The following is a 16,575-nucleotide window of genomic DNA, read 5'->3' on the forward strand; positions in this document are numbered from 1 at the left end:
AAGTATAGGTAAGGTGTTAAATTAAAAAAAAAAATTAAAAATAAAAAGTCCACAATATCTGTAGTTGAAATTAGACTGTTTCCACCTTCATACCTATTAGTGTGTATGTGTGTGTGTGTGTGTGTGTATATATGTGTGTGTGTGTGTGTGTATATATATATATATATATATATATATATATATATATATAATCTCCTTTATAATACGTGGCTGTCTTTTTTGCATATACGCTCTTCGGGGCAGGGTCCTCTCCTCCAGTATCACTGTCTGTATTAGTCTGTCATTTGCAATCCCTATTTAATGTACAGCGCTGCGTAATATGTTGGCGCTATATAAATCCTGTTTATTAATAATAATAATAATATACTGTATGTTTTATTGTGTTCAGCAACTCCTCCTATCTCTATGGAGCTGTAGAATATGTGAATTGGAGAGCGATTACCCCTTACAAATCCTCTGTTTTGTATGGAGTGTTAATATATAATGACTAGTTAATTTCCAGGGATAGGTTAGAACGGTTTATGCCATTTCTCATCCTCTTCCTAATGCACAGTTTTCATTCCCAGATCCTCTTTGGTGTGAACAGTGTGGTTTTTTTTTATTTATTTTTTTTTTTTTACTTGGGTAAATACCTCTGGGAATAAAATGATTGGATGAGTGGATTAATTACTTTGCTACCAATCCATCTTTAGTATCTGCAATTATTAGAGTTGAAGTCCCAACTGTACTCTAATCTGCTGGGGAATTAGTGGAGCCTTTGAGGTTAATACCTCATTGCCCTGTTTTAACGAATTTCCTTTCTGAATGGTACGTGTATCGCCCTTATTTTCCTTTCTATTTGATTATCAAGCTTCTCCTGTGTAAAGCTGGCTATAGACACGAATGGTGTTGGACAATCTATATTCATCCCCAATTAATATTGGTTTACGGACATCTTGACAATTTTTCTTGAAAGACTTCCAGCCCTTTTAATGTGTGGTAAACTTTTTTTTTTTTTTTTCTTTTTTACTGTTAAAAACCCATTGAAATGTGACCCTAGAGCAGGGATCCTTGACCTGATGATATTATTATTATTATTAATATTATTATTATTAATAATAACAAAGCGGATTTATATAGTGCCATAATATGCCATCATATTATGCAGCGCTTTACGTTAAATAGGCTTGACTCTAGTCCTTGAGGGACAATTAGAGGGCACATTTTGGTATAAACATTTTCTTACTCTAGAATGCTGTTGCTTACTTTATATCCCTGGCAAAAAAGTTTTAGAAATACTAAAAATGGAGCCTGACCATTGGATTAGAGGTGAGGATGCCTGCCTCTATTCTCTATCTCTGAAGATTCTTTACTTACTAACTGGAGTGATTCTTTAAACAGGAACTAAACTCCCTCTGCTTCTTGGTCCGGACTGTTTCAGGTTTTTGGGATCTTCGACCTTCATGATTTGACTCATGACTGACCTGGCCAGAATGACGTAAATCTCCTGCATTAGAAGAGTTCATTTATTTTGGCACAGAGGAATAGACATAAATGTCTCTCCTGCTAAGCTCACTTTTTGTTGTAATTTTGGGGAACTGTTCTGCTTAGATTTCGCTTTGTGTAGTAGCTTTTTAGTAGCATAGTATGCACACATAAAAAAGAAAATATATACAACATTCATAATTTCAGTGTGGGATTTATTGTTCTTGAGAGGTTACTATAGAAAATGGTTTTCTCCCATCTATTTGCTTGAAGCTGAGCTTTACAAACCGCTGAATACACATCCTAAATGCATAAATGTGAACACCTTTACCTGCCAAATAATATAATACATGCTCTACTCTTCACTATAAAACACCCACAGTTCTCATTTCGTGTAGAACAGTTTATATTTAGCACAGTTAGACCCCTGTGACTTCAGTGGTATGTTTTTGGGCTATATTAGGAAACCTTTAGGAACCTAAATCATTCGTAGAAATTCTGTACGGCCATTACTGCCTCTTTTAGATTGTACATTTTAAAATGTGTTTTCTGAGTGTGTTATGTTGGGTGACTTAAAGCTATGATGTATTAAACAGTTTTTGACAATAAACAATGGCCTTAACCCCTGTAAAGTTTTTATATGTTCTCAAAAGTAGGAGTTACAATTATGTGGGTAACATTATTTGATGCCTTATCTCCTGTGGTCATTCGTGAACTCCCTGCTATAATTTTTACTTCCACAGCTCTCCATATATTAGCATGATGGTCATTGGGAAGAATGTTATCTTTACCGATTGCCAACAAGATCATTTGTGTCATCTAAACTGACCTGAGAGGCACAAACTGCTCATTGCTCAAGGAACCCTGGTTGAAAAATGCTGCGTTAGACACTCTCCTGCATTAAAAAGTAATTTTTGCCTAAGAGGAAAGATCACTGTTCAGGCCGAACTTGCAGACACTACATAACTATTGCCCGATGTTAGGCCACCTCTATGGCAAGGTAAATAGTCCATGTGTCGGGCAAAGCTGCTTCTTGGCCATCTATAATTGAACATTGGCCCCCAGCCTCTTAAGCAGACCCCACATGACCCATGTCGGCAGTAGCTTGGTGTATTTTGGATCATTAAATGATCAGATAATATTTTAGCAGCTTCATCAACACAAATAAACACCCCATATTTACAGTGCTATCCTAGTGCTGCGTTAAATGTTGGCGCTATATAAATCCTATTTATTAATTATAGTGGTCCTATTAATTGCCTATCACCCATTCTCCTATGATAACATTCCTCATGTCCTGTGCGGATAAGTTGGTTTTAAGCCAAATTGCATGCTGCAAACCTGAGGGTGTACAAAGTAGTATTGAAAATGTATTAACATTTGATATCTGGGCATCTAAGCCAAGTGAGCAGGTGACTGACATTTAACTAACTAATTTTACTAACAAGTCTACAGTATAACATAGTCTCCGAGTCCTCTCACCAGGCTCTGTGTGCTGCCTTTATCTAAATATAGTGACTTTTTAAGATGGTGTATTGACCGCCTTTCTCACCTATATCTGTCAAATCAAATGTCCTTGTGTGTACTATATAAAGAGTAATGTGTTGTGGGACTGAACCTGTTCTGTCTGACTATAAGGAGCTCTTTATGTTGGAACTAACTAGTTGTATTCAGCATGAAGGTAGTGAAAGTGTTAACTCATCTGCAACATTTCTGCTTCTGTGTATACACCCAGTAGGGTAACAGATGGGTTAAACAAGTGCATTTCTATCAATGAGTGTTTTATGACTTTGTGCAGTAAGCATATTGTGAGTGAGCTGTGAAGTGTCATTCTGTTCTGATCTTTATATGAATCATGTGACTACACTTCGACTGCCTTTTGTAATACACCTAATCAGAATTAAGTCATTTATTAAACTTATGTGTACAAAAACACAAGCTGTTGTGTTTTGTGATGTCCGTCACTAAAATAACTGTCCATGGGGTGGGGGTGCGTGCTTCTACCATAGAGAATGCATTACACTTTTCGCTTTACACTTACGCTTTTCTGACATCCACAGTTACGCTTTAGGAAAAGATTGCCATTGCAATACTGAGCCCCTAAAAGCTCCCTCTAGTGGTTCATCTACAAATATACCAACATAATGATAAAAATATGTGCTCATAGAAAAGAAGCCATATTCTTCCTTTAAATTACCGGAGCCCTGGAGTAAAGTCTAGATGTTGGCTGTAAATGTTTGTTTTGCACTTCCACAATAAAGTCTTTAGATTTGTGAAAATGTTATATTAGGCAGAGCATTAAAGAGAAACTAAACTGAAAATTGCCTAAAAAAAAATACACTTCCCTTCAATCCCGCAGGGCAGTCCGATCCATCTGGGGGTGACTTGCATCGGGTCCCACGTTGTCCCAGAGCCGGCGCTCCGGGCGCCACCATCTTTGCCTCTTCTTCGTGGTTCTTCATCCTATGTCACCTGACCCAGGCGCGAGGTTGGGTGTCATAGGATGTAAAAAAAACTTGCCAATCTCACCGCGCATGCGTGAGTTCGGCAAATTTTTCTCTTTTTTGCGAAAAGGCTTCTTCTGCGGCATGCACAGAAGGAGCACCCAAGAGCCCCCCAAGATGCATGATGTAGGTTGTCTAACCTTTTATGTAAAGTGAAATTTCTCAATTTAGGTATGCTTTAGGTACAGCAATCACGTATAGGTAGTTGTTGGCTTTATAACATTTCAGAATTTTTAATGTTCTCCGACATGACTGCAAGGCACAGTGATGCGGTAGTGATTATTTGTAAAATGACCCGGCATTTTGCATGTCAGCAATAAGATTAATATAATTATAAGCAAAGCTTTAAGCCCTTTTAATATTGCCATAAAATTGTGTCACAATTTAATTTGCTTGTTGTTCTCTAGGCCTCATCTTTTTTTAGATGTGTTCCCCTTGGAAGAAAATATGATTTGAATGCATAATGTTGCTGCATGACATCTATAATCTAGTATAATTTCCTGAGATCAATCGGATCCTTTTTAGGACTTTTGTAATTACAGGGATGATGAGCTCTTTCCCTCTACTAATGGATTTGGTCACTGCAATTACCTTTCCTAACACCCACCAGAAGGATATGTTAATTGTTTTGCAGGAAGAGTTACTGATCTCAGGTCGCTTCTTTTAGATTTTGTCCAGTGTCTTCCTATTAGACAGAATGGTGGGGGGATTAATTTGTACCTGCTAACATGTTTATATTACAACAACCTAAAAAGTGTGAATGGGTGATTTATATGTTCAGAACTATATGCAAACCTCATCTGTATGAGATCAGTTATAAAGGTCTCAAACCCAACATGCTTAGAGAATGTGTGGAAAACGGACCTCAATGAATCTGAAATATCTTCAAATATAGATCAGAATTTGTTTTTTTCATTCATGGACTGTAAGTGCAAGTATCTGAATTTTATGGCGTATCAACTTCCTGCAGTCATCAATTCATGTTTTTACAAGTAGCATGTTGATAGAGGAAAAGGAGATATTAGTGCGCTCCATGCCAAGTTTCTTTTCCATCCACTGGCCCATTATAAGTTGGGGTCAAAATGAAACTAAACCCCTTGTGTTCTGTTGCGCGTGCTGCCATTTTTATTTTTTCTTCTCTTCCCCATTTATCTCTTCAGCCATCTTGATTGGCCGGGCCAGTGTAACGTGACTTCTTCACAGGGCCATGGGTATTTATTCAGTCCCGGCAGCCCCAAAGGAAGCCAGGATGTGGTGGGTATCCCAACAAACAATGATTTTGACAGCATTCGGGCAGGCGAGTATGTTTTATTGCATTGTCCCTTTCTGCAGTAAAACACTGCCTGATTGCAAATTTTTAAAAGTGGAACTTTTAAAGTCCATGACAGCCTAAGCTTCAAGAAAATGGGCTGAAAGATCCTGGTTGTCACTTAATAGGGAAGGCTGATGACCTCTAGTGGCAAAAGTACTGAATAGACCAGCTCTAAGTAACAGTATAGGCATTTTTATTTTATGCTTTAATGGGCTGTTCATTCATTTTATTTATGAAAAAAGGAATAAATTCTTCTAAAACTCTCCATATGGCTTTAGACCCACAATCTTGGTGCTATGATGATGAATGTGACTGCTATATGACAGTCATTCATCATCACCACACCTCATATAAAAACATATGGCTTCTTTATTTGTCACAACATAACCTTGCAGAAGCGGTATATTTGCCTAGGAGGTGTACTGATGACCATCTTCTATATCAGACAGTTTTGATAAATGTCCTCCCTTGTTATTATTTCACCAATTCCAGGAGAATTATAATGCCTTTGGCCAGGGAACTGTTAAGTGACAATGTGTGTCTGAAAACAAAGATGCATGGTGTATGGTACAGCTGTAGGAATAAGTACCTCTGTGTAATCTGCCGGCTGCTTCATCTACTGACCATGCTCTGCTAATTCTTTGTGCTAGTTTACACTGGGGCTCTCACTGTAACAAAGACACCTCTGTAGTTTTGTCTGTGAATTCTTCTGTCTCCTAAAGGAACAAACATTTTTTTACACCAGTGTTTCCAGCACACAAATATTTTACTTCTTTTTAAGGAATGTGTTTTGCCAGACCATCAGGGCTGTTTATGTAACAAAAACAGAAGATGACAGTAAATGTAATTCTCACTTTTTTTTTTTCTATTTTATTATTTATAAACCCTGTTTAATTGTTTTATCAGCTAAAATGCAGATAGTTAGAGCCTATTGGTGAAAGGGAGGCAATGCATAATAGATAAACCAGCATTATTAGGTACTATTGTATATATCATCTAAGCTAGCAACTGATCGGCTTCCAATAGGCTTTAGCCCAGTGGTGGACAACCCTCATCATATGAAGTGTTTCAGGCTTCAGCCTCTGATGTCCCAAAGACAAATTTCAGGCATGGGGTGTCGAACTCAGCTCCTGAGTGGACAGCAAACAGCCGCTGTACAGCTGGGGGAGGCAGACTGAACCATGGGCAACAAGGTTTGCATGTACCCACAGCTGCAGCGCACATTTTCACACCATAACTACCGTAGCCAAGCGTGACACTTTGCTTTTTTTTTAAACCACACTGCACCCGTGTGCGAAACAAATCGTACCAACCGTTCCCATTCACTTACGGGAGATTAAGTGACTGTGGTTGAACTTGCAGCAGACTGCTGCAGCTCACATCTGGTCTGAAATGGCCCTAAAGGGCTGCACATAATATTCTGGTAATGTATGGCTGCAAAAGGCTGACTATAGTCAAGCAACAGGAGAGGATCCTTCACTGCTATCATGCTATGTCAGACTGCAAAATTTATGTTGGGGATATACTAAGACATTTAAAGATTGGGGACACTTCAGAAACCAGTAATAGATAAGTCTACTTCAGCCCCCCTACATTACTTGAGTTGTATTTGATATTTCCCAAGCCTTGATTAAACCAAGCAGTTTAATGAAGCCATTCTACAGAGAATTTTTAATTCACTGGCTTGAATAAGGACCATGGTGAAGATGTCAGACTCCCTATGGGCAGCCAGTAAGGCCAACATGTTCGGTACCATGGCTTTAGAGGGAACCCTAGACATGCACAAATCGGTTGCCCTCAGGACAAAATATTTGTATATGTTGTTGACCTAGAAGGTTTGTCATTGCATAGGGCCACATGGAGGGGCCAAGCAATGCTTCAAACAGCTTACCTTGGGGGGCAAATGGCAGCAATCCTGATAAATATTCTCACCTGATGTTCCCTTCCGACTGCTGTAGACTGGAAGTTGATTGGCAGCCCCAATAGACATCTGGTTTGATGTGTGTATGTGTGTGTGTGTGTGTATATATGTATATATATATATATATATAGATAGATAGATAGATAGATAGATATAGATTAGGGTAATGGTTTCAGATTACACAGCTGTCCAAAATCTACTTTGAATATCCCTACTTCTAGCTCCTCTGACCTTGCACATGTCTGCATGTTTTTTTTTTTCCTGCAATACATAGGGTTGCTGCTCCTACGCCAGCCATATGGCACTGCAGATTTCTTCCATTTACAGCTGCTCTTGGTGTAAAATAGGCAAACACTCACTGCCTTCTAAATGGTACACCTTTTGTTGATCATGTAGTTACTGAACCTTAAACTAATAGTTTACTGTACCTGAAGTTGATCAGCACTGCATAATATGTTGGTGCTATATAAATCCTGTTTATTAATTGTAATGTGCTGGATAATTTGGCCTCTATATCTTTCTTAGCATTTGCTTGCAGACAACCTAACCTAGTAAATAGAATGATTTTTGTGATCCTGTATCTTTTAGAATTTGTTCTGTGTGAGCGTAAAATAAGGTAACTTCATGTGATGCTTTATTGTTACCTATATAACAAGTACTATGCGGTGTCTGGGTCTACAAGCTGGTGATTTCTTTTTATCTGCTCCAGGCAGACCATGCTACATCACGTCTGCTAGATCAGTGTGAAGAAATGACCCCGCTTCACCTTCTTTATAATACCCTTGTTTCTGGCCCATGCTCGTGCCCAGGAAATAAGGAATGTAATCGCTGTGCTGGTTGTTATTGGTTCTCTGGTTGATTTTATTACATTACTAAACCTGTATTAAAGAGTAAAACACTGGCACTTAGTTCTGTTTGTGTAGATAAAATAAAACCAGATGTTCTAACTGTTTTAACACATTGCTGATGCCAGGAACATATTGCAGACTTTCTGGCAGTGGAAAGGTTTGTGCTCGTCATGGGTAATTTTTTTTTTTTTTAATGGATCTTTTAGCTTGGGGACTTTAGCGGTAAGGTCTATGTGGATTAGACACGCTCAACGTATGCCATCTGCTTTTTTCTAGACTCCATGGATGAATTCTTTGAGTTCGAGGCGGAGGACTTCCTGGTGTACCTAGCTCTACTAATTACAGAAGGACGCACTCCTGAACGTTCAGTAAAAGGCAGAACAGAAGGTCTTCACTGCCCTCCAGCACAATCTAGTCAGCCTGGACTCAACAAGCATGAATGCAGTGACAAGCTGGCCCAGGTGAGTTAGTTTACCCAAACACCACCGCTTGGTACTGGACATGTTGATTTGGAATCTGGCCTTACAGTTGGCACAGTGGATATCTTCATAATAATGGTGAGGTGTTGCCCAAAGTAAACAGATTACTAATGATATTTTCTTGACCAGATTATCCTAGTTTTAAAGGGCAAATCCAGCTTTGTGCCAATGCACAGTATAGCTCTACTGTAGTTTCACCAGTCCGACAGTGAAAGTGTCAGCTCACATACAGTGATGAACCTTTTCTTCTTGGCCAGTAATAGAGTGCGCTGCATTCTTATGAATGGCCAGTGACTGGCTAGAAAATATTATAGGTGTACGGGAATGACCAGTGGGAGCACCAAAAGTACCGTGCATCTGCTGAGTTTAGTAGATTTCTATACATGCGCTGCAACAAAGGAAACCATAAGTACTGTGGCAGGAAGGGGGGTCCACAAAAAGAATCTTTGTATGTTTGAACATTTAATTCTTGTAGAACACAAATTTTACCTTCTGCACAAAACTTTATTTTTTTGTTTGTCCTCTAGTGCCGTCAAGCTAGGAAAACTAGGTCTGAGGTCGCCCTGCTGTGGAGGAATAATATTCCCATCATGGTGGAGGTGATGCTGCTACCAGACTGTTGCTATAGTGATGACGGCTCAGGCACAGAAGGGAATGATTTGAATGATCCTGCAATGAAACAAGATGCCCTTTTGCTGGAGAGGTGGACCCTGGAGCCAGTTCCCAGACAGTGCGTTTCCTTTTCCGTTACGCTCTTCTAAAACACAAACTGTTTACACGCCTGCCTCTTTGTTTCTGTGTATTGGATTGTTCTTATGTAGAGGGGACAAGCACTGCCACAGGTCTTTAAATAATTACAAATGAAGAATGTATTTACTGTCGTAAATACAAATTTTTTTCATAGGATGATAAACGCATCCTCTAAATAAACTTGTCTTTGGTTTCGAACCTCTTCCCAAGGTATAAGAGATGTAAAATTGATCTCTAATGACAAGATTTGATTTCGTAGTAAATTGGATGACTGGGGAGGGATTATAGGGGCACTCATCATTTGTAGAGTTTTAAGTATTGAGAAACTTATGTTTTTTTTTTTCTGACATTCAGTGTTATCTGTCAGTTTTGTTTGATAAACAGGACAGGGGGACAACTATATACTGTAATTTATTTTGTTACTCAAACCCATGTTTGCACAAAGTACATTTATCAGTATAATTTACTAAATGTAACATTTTTATTAGGAGCGGAGATCGTTTCATTGAAGAGAAGACCCTACTGCTGGCAGTCCGTTCCTATGTTTTCTTTTCCCAGCTGAGCGCCTGGTTAAGTGTCTCCCATGGGGCTGTACCACGCAACATCCTTTACAGGTAAGATGGAGATAGGTGTTCAGTGATCATTTTCCTCCTAACAGGTCCCAGCAGTTTGTACACATTATGTGCAGAGGATTAAAATTTTATCTGCAATGATGTTCCTTGTTTAACTTTGTTTTGGGTCCAAAACTTTGCCCTGTTGCATTCCTATATTGTCATTGTGACGCATGTTCCTCTGGTGCAGACTACGAGCAGCTATGCCCACTTAGATTGATCAGGAGGAAGTGCATGTACACAGGAAGTGGCTAAATACAGTTTTCATAAACCAAGACAAACATTGCCTATCACTTTGGGCAACAATCTAAAATCTCCTTCTGTCTCCTGCCCTGTAGGCCACACACGTGAGACAATTCTCATCTGATAATCGCATTAGAACTGATATCGGCTGAGAATCTGGCATGTGTACAGCGCTCATCATGTGTGGGTCTGTCCTGGTGGATCCAAGAACGATGAGCAACAATAGTGTAGGGGAGAGAGCGTAGCAGGGTGCCACTCCGTCGTTCTCCCCCTCCGCTTTCCATAGAGCAGAAAGGTGCTGCATGTACAACACTCGTTTTGTATCGTTTTGAAGAGCCCTTCCAATGACAAAAGAGTGCACGATGCATGAACAATTATTGCACATGTTTGCAGAGCTTTAGTGATCCATCATGCCATCTTACTAATGACCAACAGGAACAACAGCTGCTTTTTTTCCTAATAGGGTCGACACAGTTGGTACCTGTTGGTTGTACTTTCTTCTCTCCTTTCTTTAGACCAGGCTATTGCGGTCTGTACAGTACTCTATTGTTGCTGGGTACTATCACAAATGATAATTTCCAGCAACTATTATTGAACTTTTGTAGCTTAAAGGTGAACTTATGAAAAGAGATTTTAGGAGGTGCTAATATTTTAACTTATCCTAAAGGATGCTAATTGCCTGGATATAGATTGAATATTTGTGTCAGTAATCGTCAGTCACACACCTGAAACAAGCATGCAGATAACTGTGTGGTAATTAGATGAAAACCTGAGCTGTATACCAGTTTGTGTCAGTGATTCAAAAAGTAATTAGAGAGGAGAATCAGAACACCAACCAGGTTAGCAGTGATTTTAAAGCTGTAGTAACTATTTTATGGAAAAAAATCTATTTTTTAAACTAGGATAAGGCAAATGAAATGCCTTAAGGTCAGGATTTAGATCTACTCAAAGTGGAACTATATATACTCACTAGAGCTGGCTTGTTTGGTTTATCTTATGGGTTTGGGATCTTTACCAGCATGACTGGCAAGGTTGGCATGCAGCAACTCCACTGCATTCAAGCAGGAGTTCATTCTGATACCAAGAATGCACGCAGCTTAGCGTACATTTCAGGAAAGATTTGCAAACCAGCAGGTAAATTTGTTACAGAATGTGCACATTCATGCGATAATATGTCGCTTCTGAAATGGCCATCTCCTCAGCATTATATGCACGCACATTTCATGTTTACTCTTGCATTAAAAGGAAGCTTTGGAAATGCTAGGTGTTACAGTGTAGTCAGATTCCTTACAGTCTGCATTGAAACATTAGTATTGTTTTTTTCTCCACAACAGTGACAGACATTTAAACAAATGTTTAAATTGTTGCTTCTATCTTAACTTTTCGGGTCTTTCAGTTTACAAATCTGCCTGGTTTATGCTTGAGAGCAGAAATATTTGTGTTTTCAACAGCAATCACTTTTTTTCCATCCTAAGACCTGCATTCTGTAATTTTATTTATTATAAGTAACAGACATGAAAACTTTACCAGCTTTTAGAAAAGAGCTCTGCTACTGTTTTTTTTGCAAGTGATCCTCCCTGCACAAGGAGTTGCTCTTGCCTCTGGTTTCTTAAAGATTGCTCTCATCACCCAGATGGCAAGCTGTGTTGGCAGGAAATAGAAGTTTCTTTTTTCAAATTGCTTAACAGCTGATGTAGGGTTTCCTTATCTTTGATGTGCACACCAACTACCCACAAATACCTTTTATGTGTGTGATTAGCTGCATTTCCTGTTTTTATTTCTTTTTCTCTTACTGTAACATAAAAGGAAGACTATTAGAATAATTTTTTTAAAATAAAATATAGAATAGAAAAGTAAAACAAAACTCTGGGGCATAGAAGATCTCTATGACCCATTCCACCAAGCAAGACATTAGAAATCATATCCTAACAATAACTGCATCTAGTAAATCAATATGAAGAAATTGTCTATGTGCAACAAGCTCTTTTCAATGGTTTTTAATACTCCTATTATAGTATAGTATAGTATATTATAAGTAAATCCCTAACATTTAGTACATATTGGACAAGGGTTTACATTGAAAGTTTGTATAGCTCTGATAGGCCCTTGTCAGTTAAGTTTGCAAGGAGAGAACCTCAATAGTAACAGTGTTTGGAATTAGGAGTGTCTGCACTTTTGCACTATTACCTGAAAGTTTTTTTGGAACAAGTCAGGTTTACCTTAATATATATATAATTTGCCCCACAATTCAGTGTTGGGAAAAATATTGATGCTGTATAACTAAACTGTTGTAAGTAGGTATTGTCAGTTCAACGGCTGACTATAGTTAGCATCAAAGTCATTTACTTAAGATCATCTGCTCTTACATTTTTCCTGGTAAAGTCCCACAAAATCTGTTGAGCCTACCAGCAATACCTAATGATTCTTTTGGTTATGGTGTGGCAACAGTGCTGCACTGCTCCTGAATTTAGGGCAGAGTTGCTATCCGTGTCAGTGGGTTTATAAAATGTTGCATGGGCATGGCTCTCTGCTTTTCATGTCAATCACCATCTGGTGATACCTAGACCTGCCCACTGGCCTCTGGGTTGACGGCACTGCACAAACTATTTAGCCTTCCCTCTGTAACCTAGTCTAGGAGGAGCTTGGGAGACAGAAATGACGTAGGATTTTGCTTATTCAGAGAAGGAAAAGGTAGTTTTAGGTATGAGGAGGAGCTAATTGTGTGTCTTTTTACTTACAGAGTGAGTCCTGCTGATGGAGAGCTGCAATGGAGTTTTACACATACCCCAACTGAGCATGTGTTTCCAGTTCCCAATGTCTCTCACAATGTGGCCTTGAAAGTCAGTGTCCAGTCTTTGCCTAGACAATCCAGCTATCCAGTGCTGAATTGTAGCATCCATAGTAATCTTGGCTTTTATGAGAAAAGGTTCTCCACGCATGAGCAGAGTGTCCCTCCACCTCGAGAGCTAAGGGAGAACAGCCAGTATGGTGTACTCAATTCTCAGCATATCTGTAGCAAGCAGACTTGGACTGTTGGAACTGAAGGATTACTGCAAGCTAGGACAAGTCTAAGCATGAATCTCACTATTCCAGCCAGAAGCATTAGGTTAATATCTGGAAGTGGGAGTGGGTATGACATTGGGACATCTCCATCAAAAGTGCAGGATTTTAGTATGATCAGTGAATTAAAGAAGGGGCCACCAGACTCTCCTATTAGAAGTTTTAAATCCTTGTCGCTGGTTGATGCACCTAATCTGCACGCAAACCAGCCAGCTGAGACTAACCCCCTGATAGGCACCTTAATTCAAGAACGTCAAGAAGTCATAGCAAGAATTGCACAACATTTGCTACAGTGTGATCCTGCAAATACGCATGTAGCCAATTGCTCCTTTAAATTGCACGACTCCAGCACTATATGTTCTAAAATATTCTGGAACCAATCCGAAGATGAAAACTTCAACAAGATAGAGCGAGAAACATCTGTCATAAGTACACTGGGTTCAGACTTGACTCTAACCCCTGATGATAAGGACAGAAAACTGAAACCGTACTTAGATACACCCATCACTTCCTCTCAACAAGGTCTGGAGAGTAAAACCTCACCAAAACCACAAGCTAGAAGAAAACTTATTTTAATTCAACCTAGTGAGCAAGTTTCTAACACATTTCAGAATTTTGCAGGTAAACACACACCATCTGCACTGTCTGTATCCACCAGAGAAAATTTGATCACATTGCCTGAAAGAGGGGACTTCAAACAAAGTGAGCAGACAGAAAAATATACCAGTAAAATTACCCATATCTCACAACATAACCCAACAAATGTCCACATGTGCAGCAGCAACAACAAGCAAGCTGAAAATGGTGACAGTTCGCAAAGTGATATCCACAAGAACTGTTCACGAAATGTAGTGGCACTGAAAACCTGTGGTGTTAGCCAGACATCAGAGACTAAATGTATAGAGAATAACACACGGAAAGCACAAGGATCTGATCATAATAATCAACTTCATAGTATAGAAAATTATGTCAGTTCAGACCGTGATGGTTTAAAGCTTAGAGAGACTCAGGACAAACCGAAAACGACCCACGATGAGAATGAGGATCCAGCCAAGTGTGATTGTACCTCACAAGAACAAGGAAAGACCAACGGAAGTTGTTTGAGGTGTGAGCGACTGAAGAACACAGAGCAAGCAGTACGTATTTACATTCACATGTAATTTTATTATCTGCATAGATAAAGTAGTGTGGCAGCACAGACTTGGGCTGTGTATATACCTGCAACTTTTGTCTCTGGAAGCGATATTTTCCAGTGAGGGATGAACAAACAAGGGCTGTACAAACAGCACCACTCTGTTCTATAGAGGGAGGACTTGGGAGAACAAGCAAGCTGCTCTCGGCTGTGCTCTCCTCCTTTGAAGTGTACAGCATTTGTTCATGGATTCATACTGATGGTTCCATGAAAGACTGTGGACGACCACTGTACACATGCCAGATTCTTGCCCGAGACGAGCTTGACCATTTGTATTTGGTATTTGTATCTGGTAAGAATCCGACATGCACACATGGTCTTGGTTCGGGATGTGTATGTCAATCTCTCTTCCTGGGTCGCTAGAATCAGGTAAGGTCAATAACAAGCAGCCCTGTCACTAAATGGGTAAAATTCAACATCCACTATTGTATTTGCTGAATATTATTTCTAATCTATTTCAGTTAATTCTTATATATCTCAAAATGTTTTGTAGCATTGATCACACACTGTCACTGCCCTCTACCTGAGGTGGCTGTAAAAGATTTCTTGTGAGGTGTTTCATATTACTGTTGTAGAGATTTTAAATGTTGGACAGGTATTGCATGCCAGCCCATTTCAGGAATGCTCTGCCAAGTGTCCGTACCAGAATCACTATAGATAAAGTGCGTAAAAGTGAATCTGTTCTTCCCTTGCTATAGGGAACAACGGAAAACAGTTCTCTATTTTTCCAATAGTATTTAAATATTTTTGGCAAGAAATTTTGTGCAAGAGTATACAGTTAGGTCCATAAATATTAGGACTTTTTTCTACTTTTGGTTCTGTGCATTACCACAATAAATTTTAAATGAAACAACTCAGATGCGATTGAACTGCAGACTTTCAGCTTTAATTCAGTGGGTTGAACAAAAAAGATTGCATAAAAATGTGAGGAACTAAAGCCTTTTTTAACACAATCCCTTCATTTCAGGGGCTCAAAAGTAATTGGACAAATTCAAATCTGAAAATAAAATGTTCATTTCTAATACTTGGTTGAAAACACTTTTCTAGCAATGACAGCCTGTAGTCTTGAACTCATGGACATCACCAGATGCTGGGTTTCCTCCTTTTTAATGCTCTGCCAGGCCTTTACTGCAGCGGCTTTCAGTTGCTGTTTGTTTGTGGGCCTTTCTGTCCGAAGTTTAGTCTCCTGGGTTGCTTTGTCTGTATGTTTTGGGTCATTGTCCATCTGTATTATGAAACGCCTCCCAATCAATGTGACTGCATTTAGCTGGATTTGAGCAGACAGTATGTCTCTGAACACCTCAGAATTCATTTGTCTGCTTCTGTCCTGTGTCACATCATCCATAAACACTAGTGTCCCAGTGCCACTGGCAGCCATGCACACCCAAGCTATCACACTGCCTCCGCCATGTTTTACAGATGATGTGGTATGCTTTGGATCATGAGCTGTTCCACGCCTTCTCCGTACTTTTTTCTTGCCATCATTCTGGCATTTTTTTTTTTTGATTTTATTTGTCCAAAGAATGTTCTTCCAGAACTGTTTTTTTTTTTTAAGATGTTTTTGAGCAAAGTCCAATCTAGCCTTTCTATTCTTGAGGCTTATGAGTGGCTTGCACCTTGCAGTGCACCCTCTGTATTTACTTTCATGCAGTCTTCTCTTTATGGTAGACTTGGATATCGATACGCCTACTTCCTGGAGAGTGTTGTTCACTTGGTTGGCTGTTTTGAAGGGGTTTCTCTTCACCATGGAAATGATTCTGCCATCATCCACCACTGTTTTCTTCCATGGACGTCCAGGTCTTTTGGAGTTCACCAGTGCTTTGTTTCTTTCTCATGATGTACCAAACTGTACATTTTGCCACTCCTAATATTGTAGCAATTTCTCGGATGGGTTTTTTCTGTTTTTGCAGCTTACGGATGGCTTGTTTCACCTGCATGGAGAGCTCCTTTGACAGCATGTTGTCTGGAATTGCCCACACCAGCCCATGAAATGGCCTTTGAGTCAATTGTCCAATTACTTTTGAGCCCCTGAAATGAAGTGATTATGTAAATTAAAAGCTTTAGTTCATCACAATTTTATGCAATCTTTTTGTTCAACCCACTGAACTAAAGCTGAAAGTCTGCAGTTCAACTGCATCTGAGTTGGTCCATTTAAAATTAATTGTGGTAATGTACAGAACCAAAATTAGAA

General features: G+C 39.3%; 1 protein-coding gene across 2 annotated transcripts in view; it reads left to right on the forward strand.

The window, feature by feature from the left end:
* ATOSA (atos homolog A) overlaps window positions 1-16,575 on the forward strand; it is a 41,657-nt gene that overhangs the window by 14,484 nt on the left and 10,598 nt on the right. Inside the window, exons 2-5 of one of the 2 annotated variants that reach the window (XM_072402362.1) lie at window positions 8,326-8,510; window positions 9,056-9,258; window positions 9,767-9,892; window positions 12,873-14,328. In XM_072402362.1, the coding sequence (XP_072258463.1) occupies window positions 8,326-8,510; window positions 9,056-9,258; window positions 9,767-9,892; window positions 12,873-14,328 (1,970 nt within the window). The remainder of the gene's footprint in view (window positions 1-8,325; window positions 8,511-9,055; window positions 9,259-9,766; window positions 9,893-12,872; window positions 14,329-16,575) is intronic. The other variant, XM_072402363.1, reaches the window with a different exon arrangement.

Source organism: Pyxicephalus adspersus, chromosome 2 (assembly GCF_032062135.1).
Source record: "Pyxicephalus adspersus chromosome 2, UCB_Pads_2.0, whole genome shotgun sequence".
Taxonomy (NCBI): Eukaryota; Metazoa; Chordata; class Amphibia; order Anura; family Pyxicephalidae; genus Pyxicephalus; species Pyxicephalus adspersus.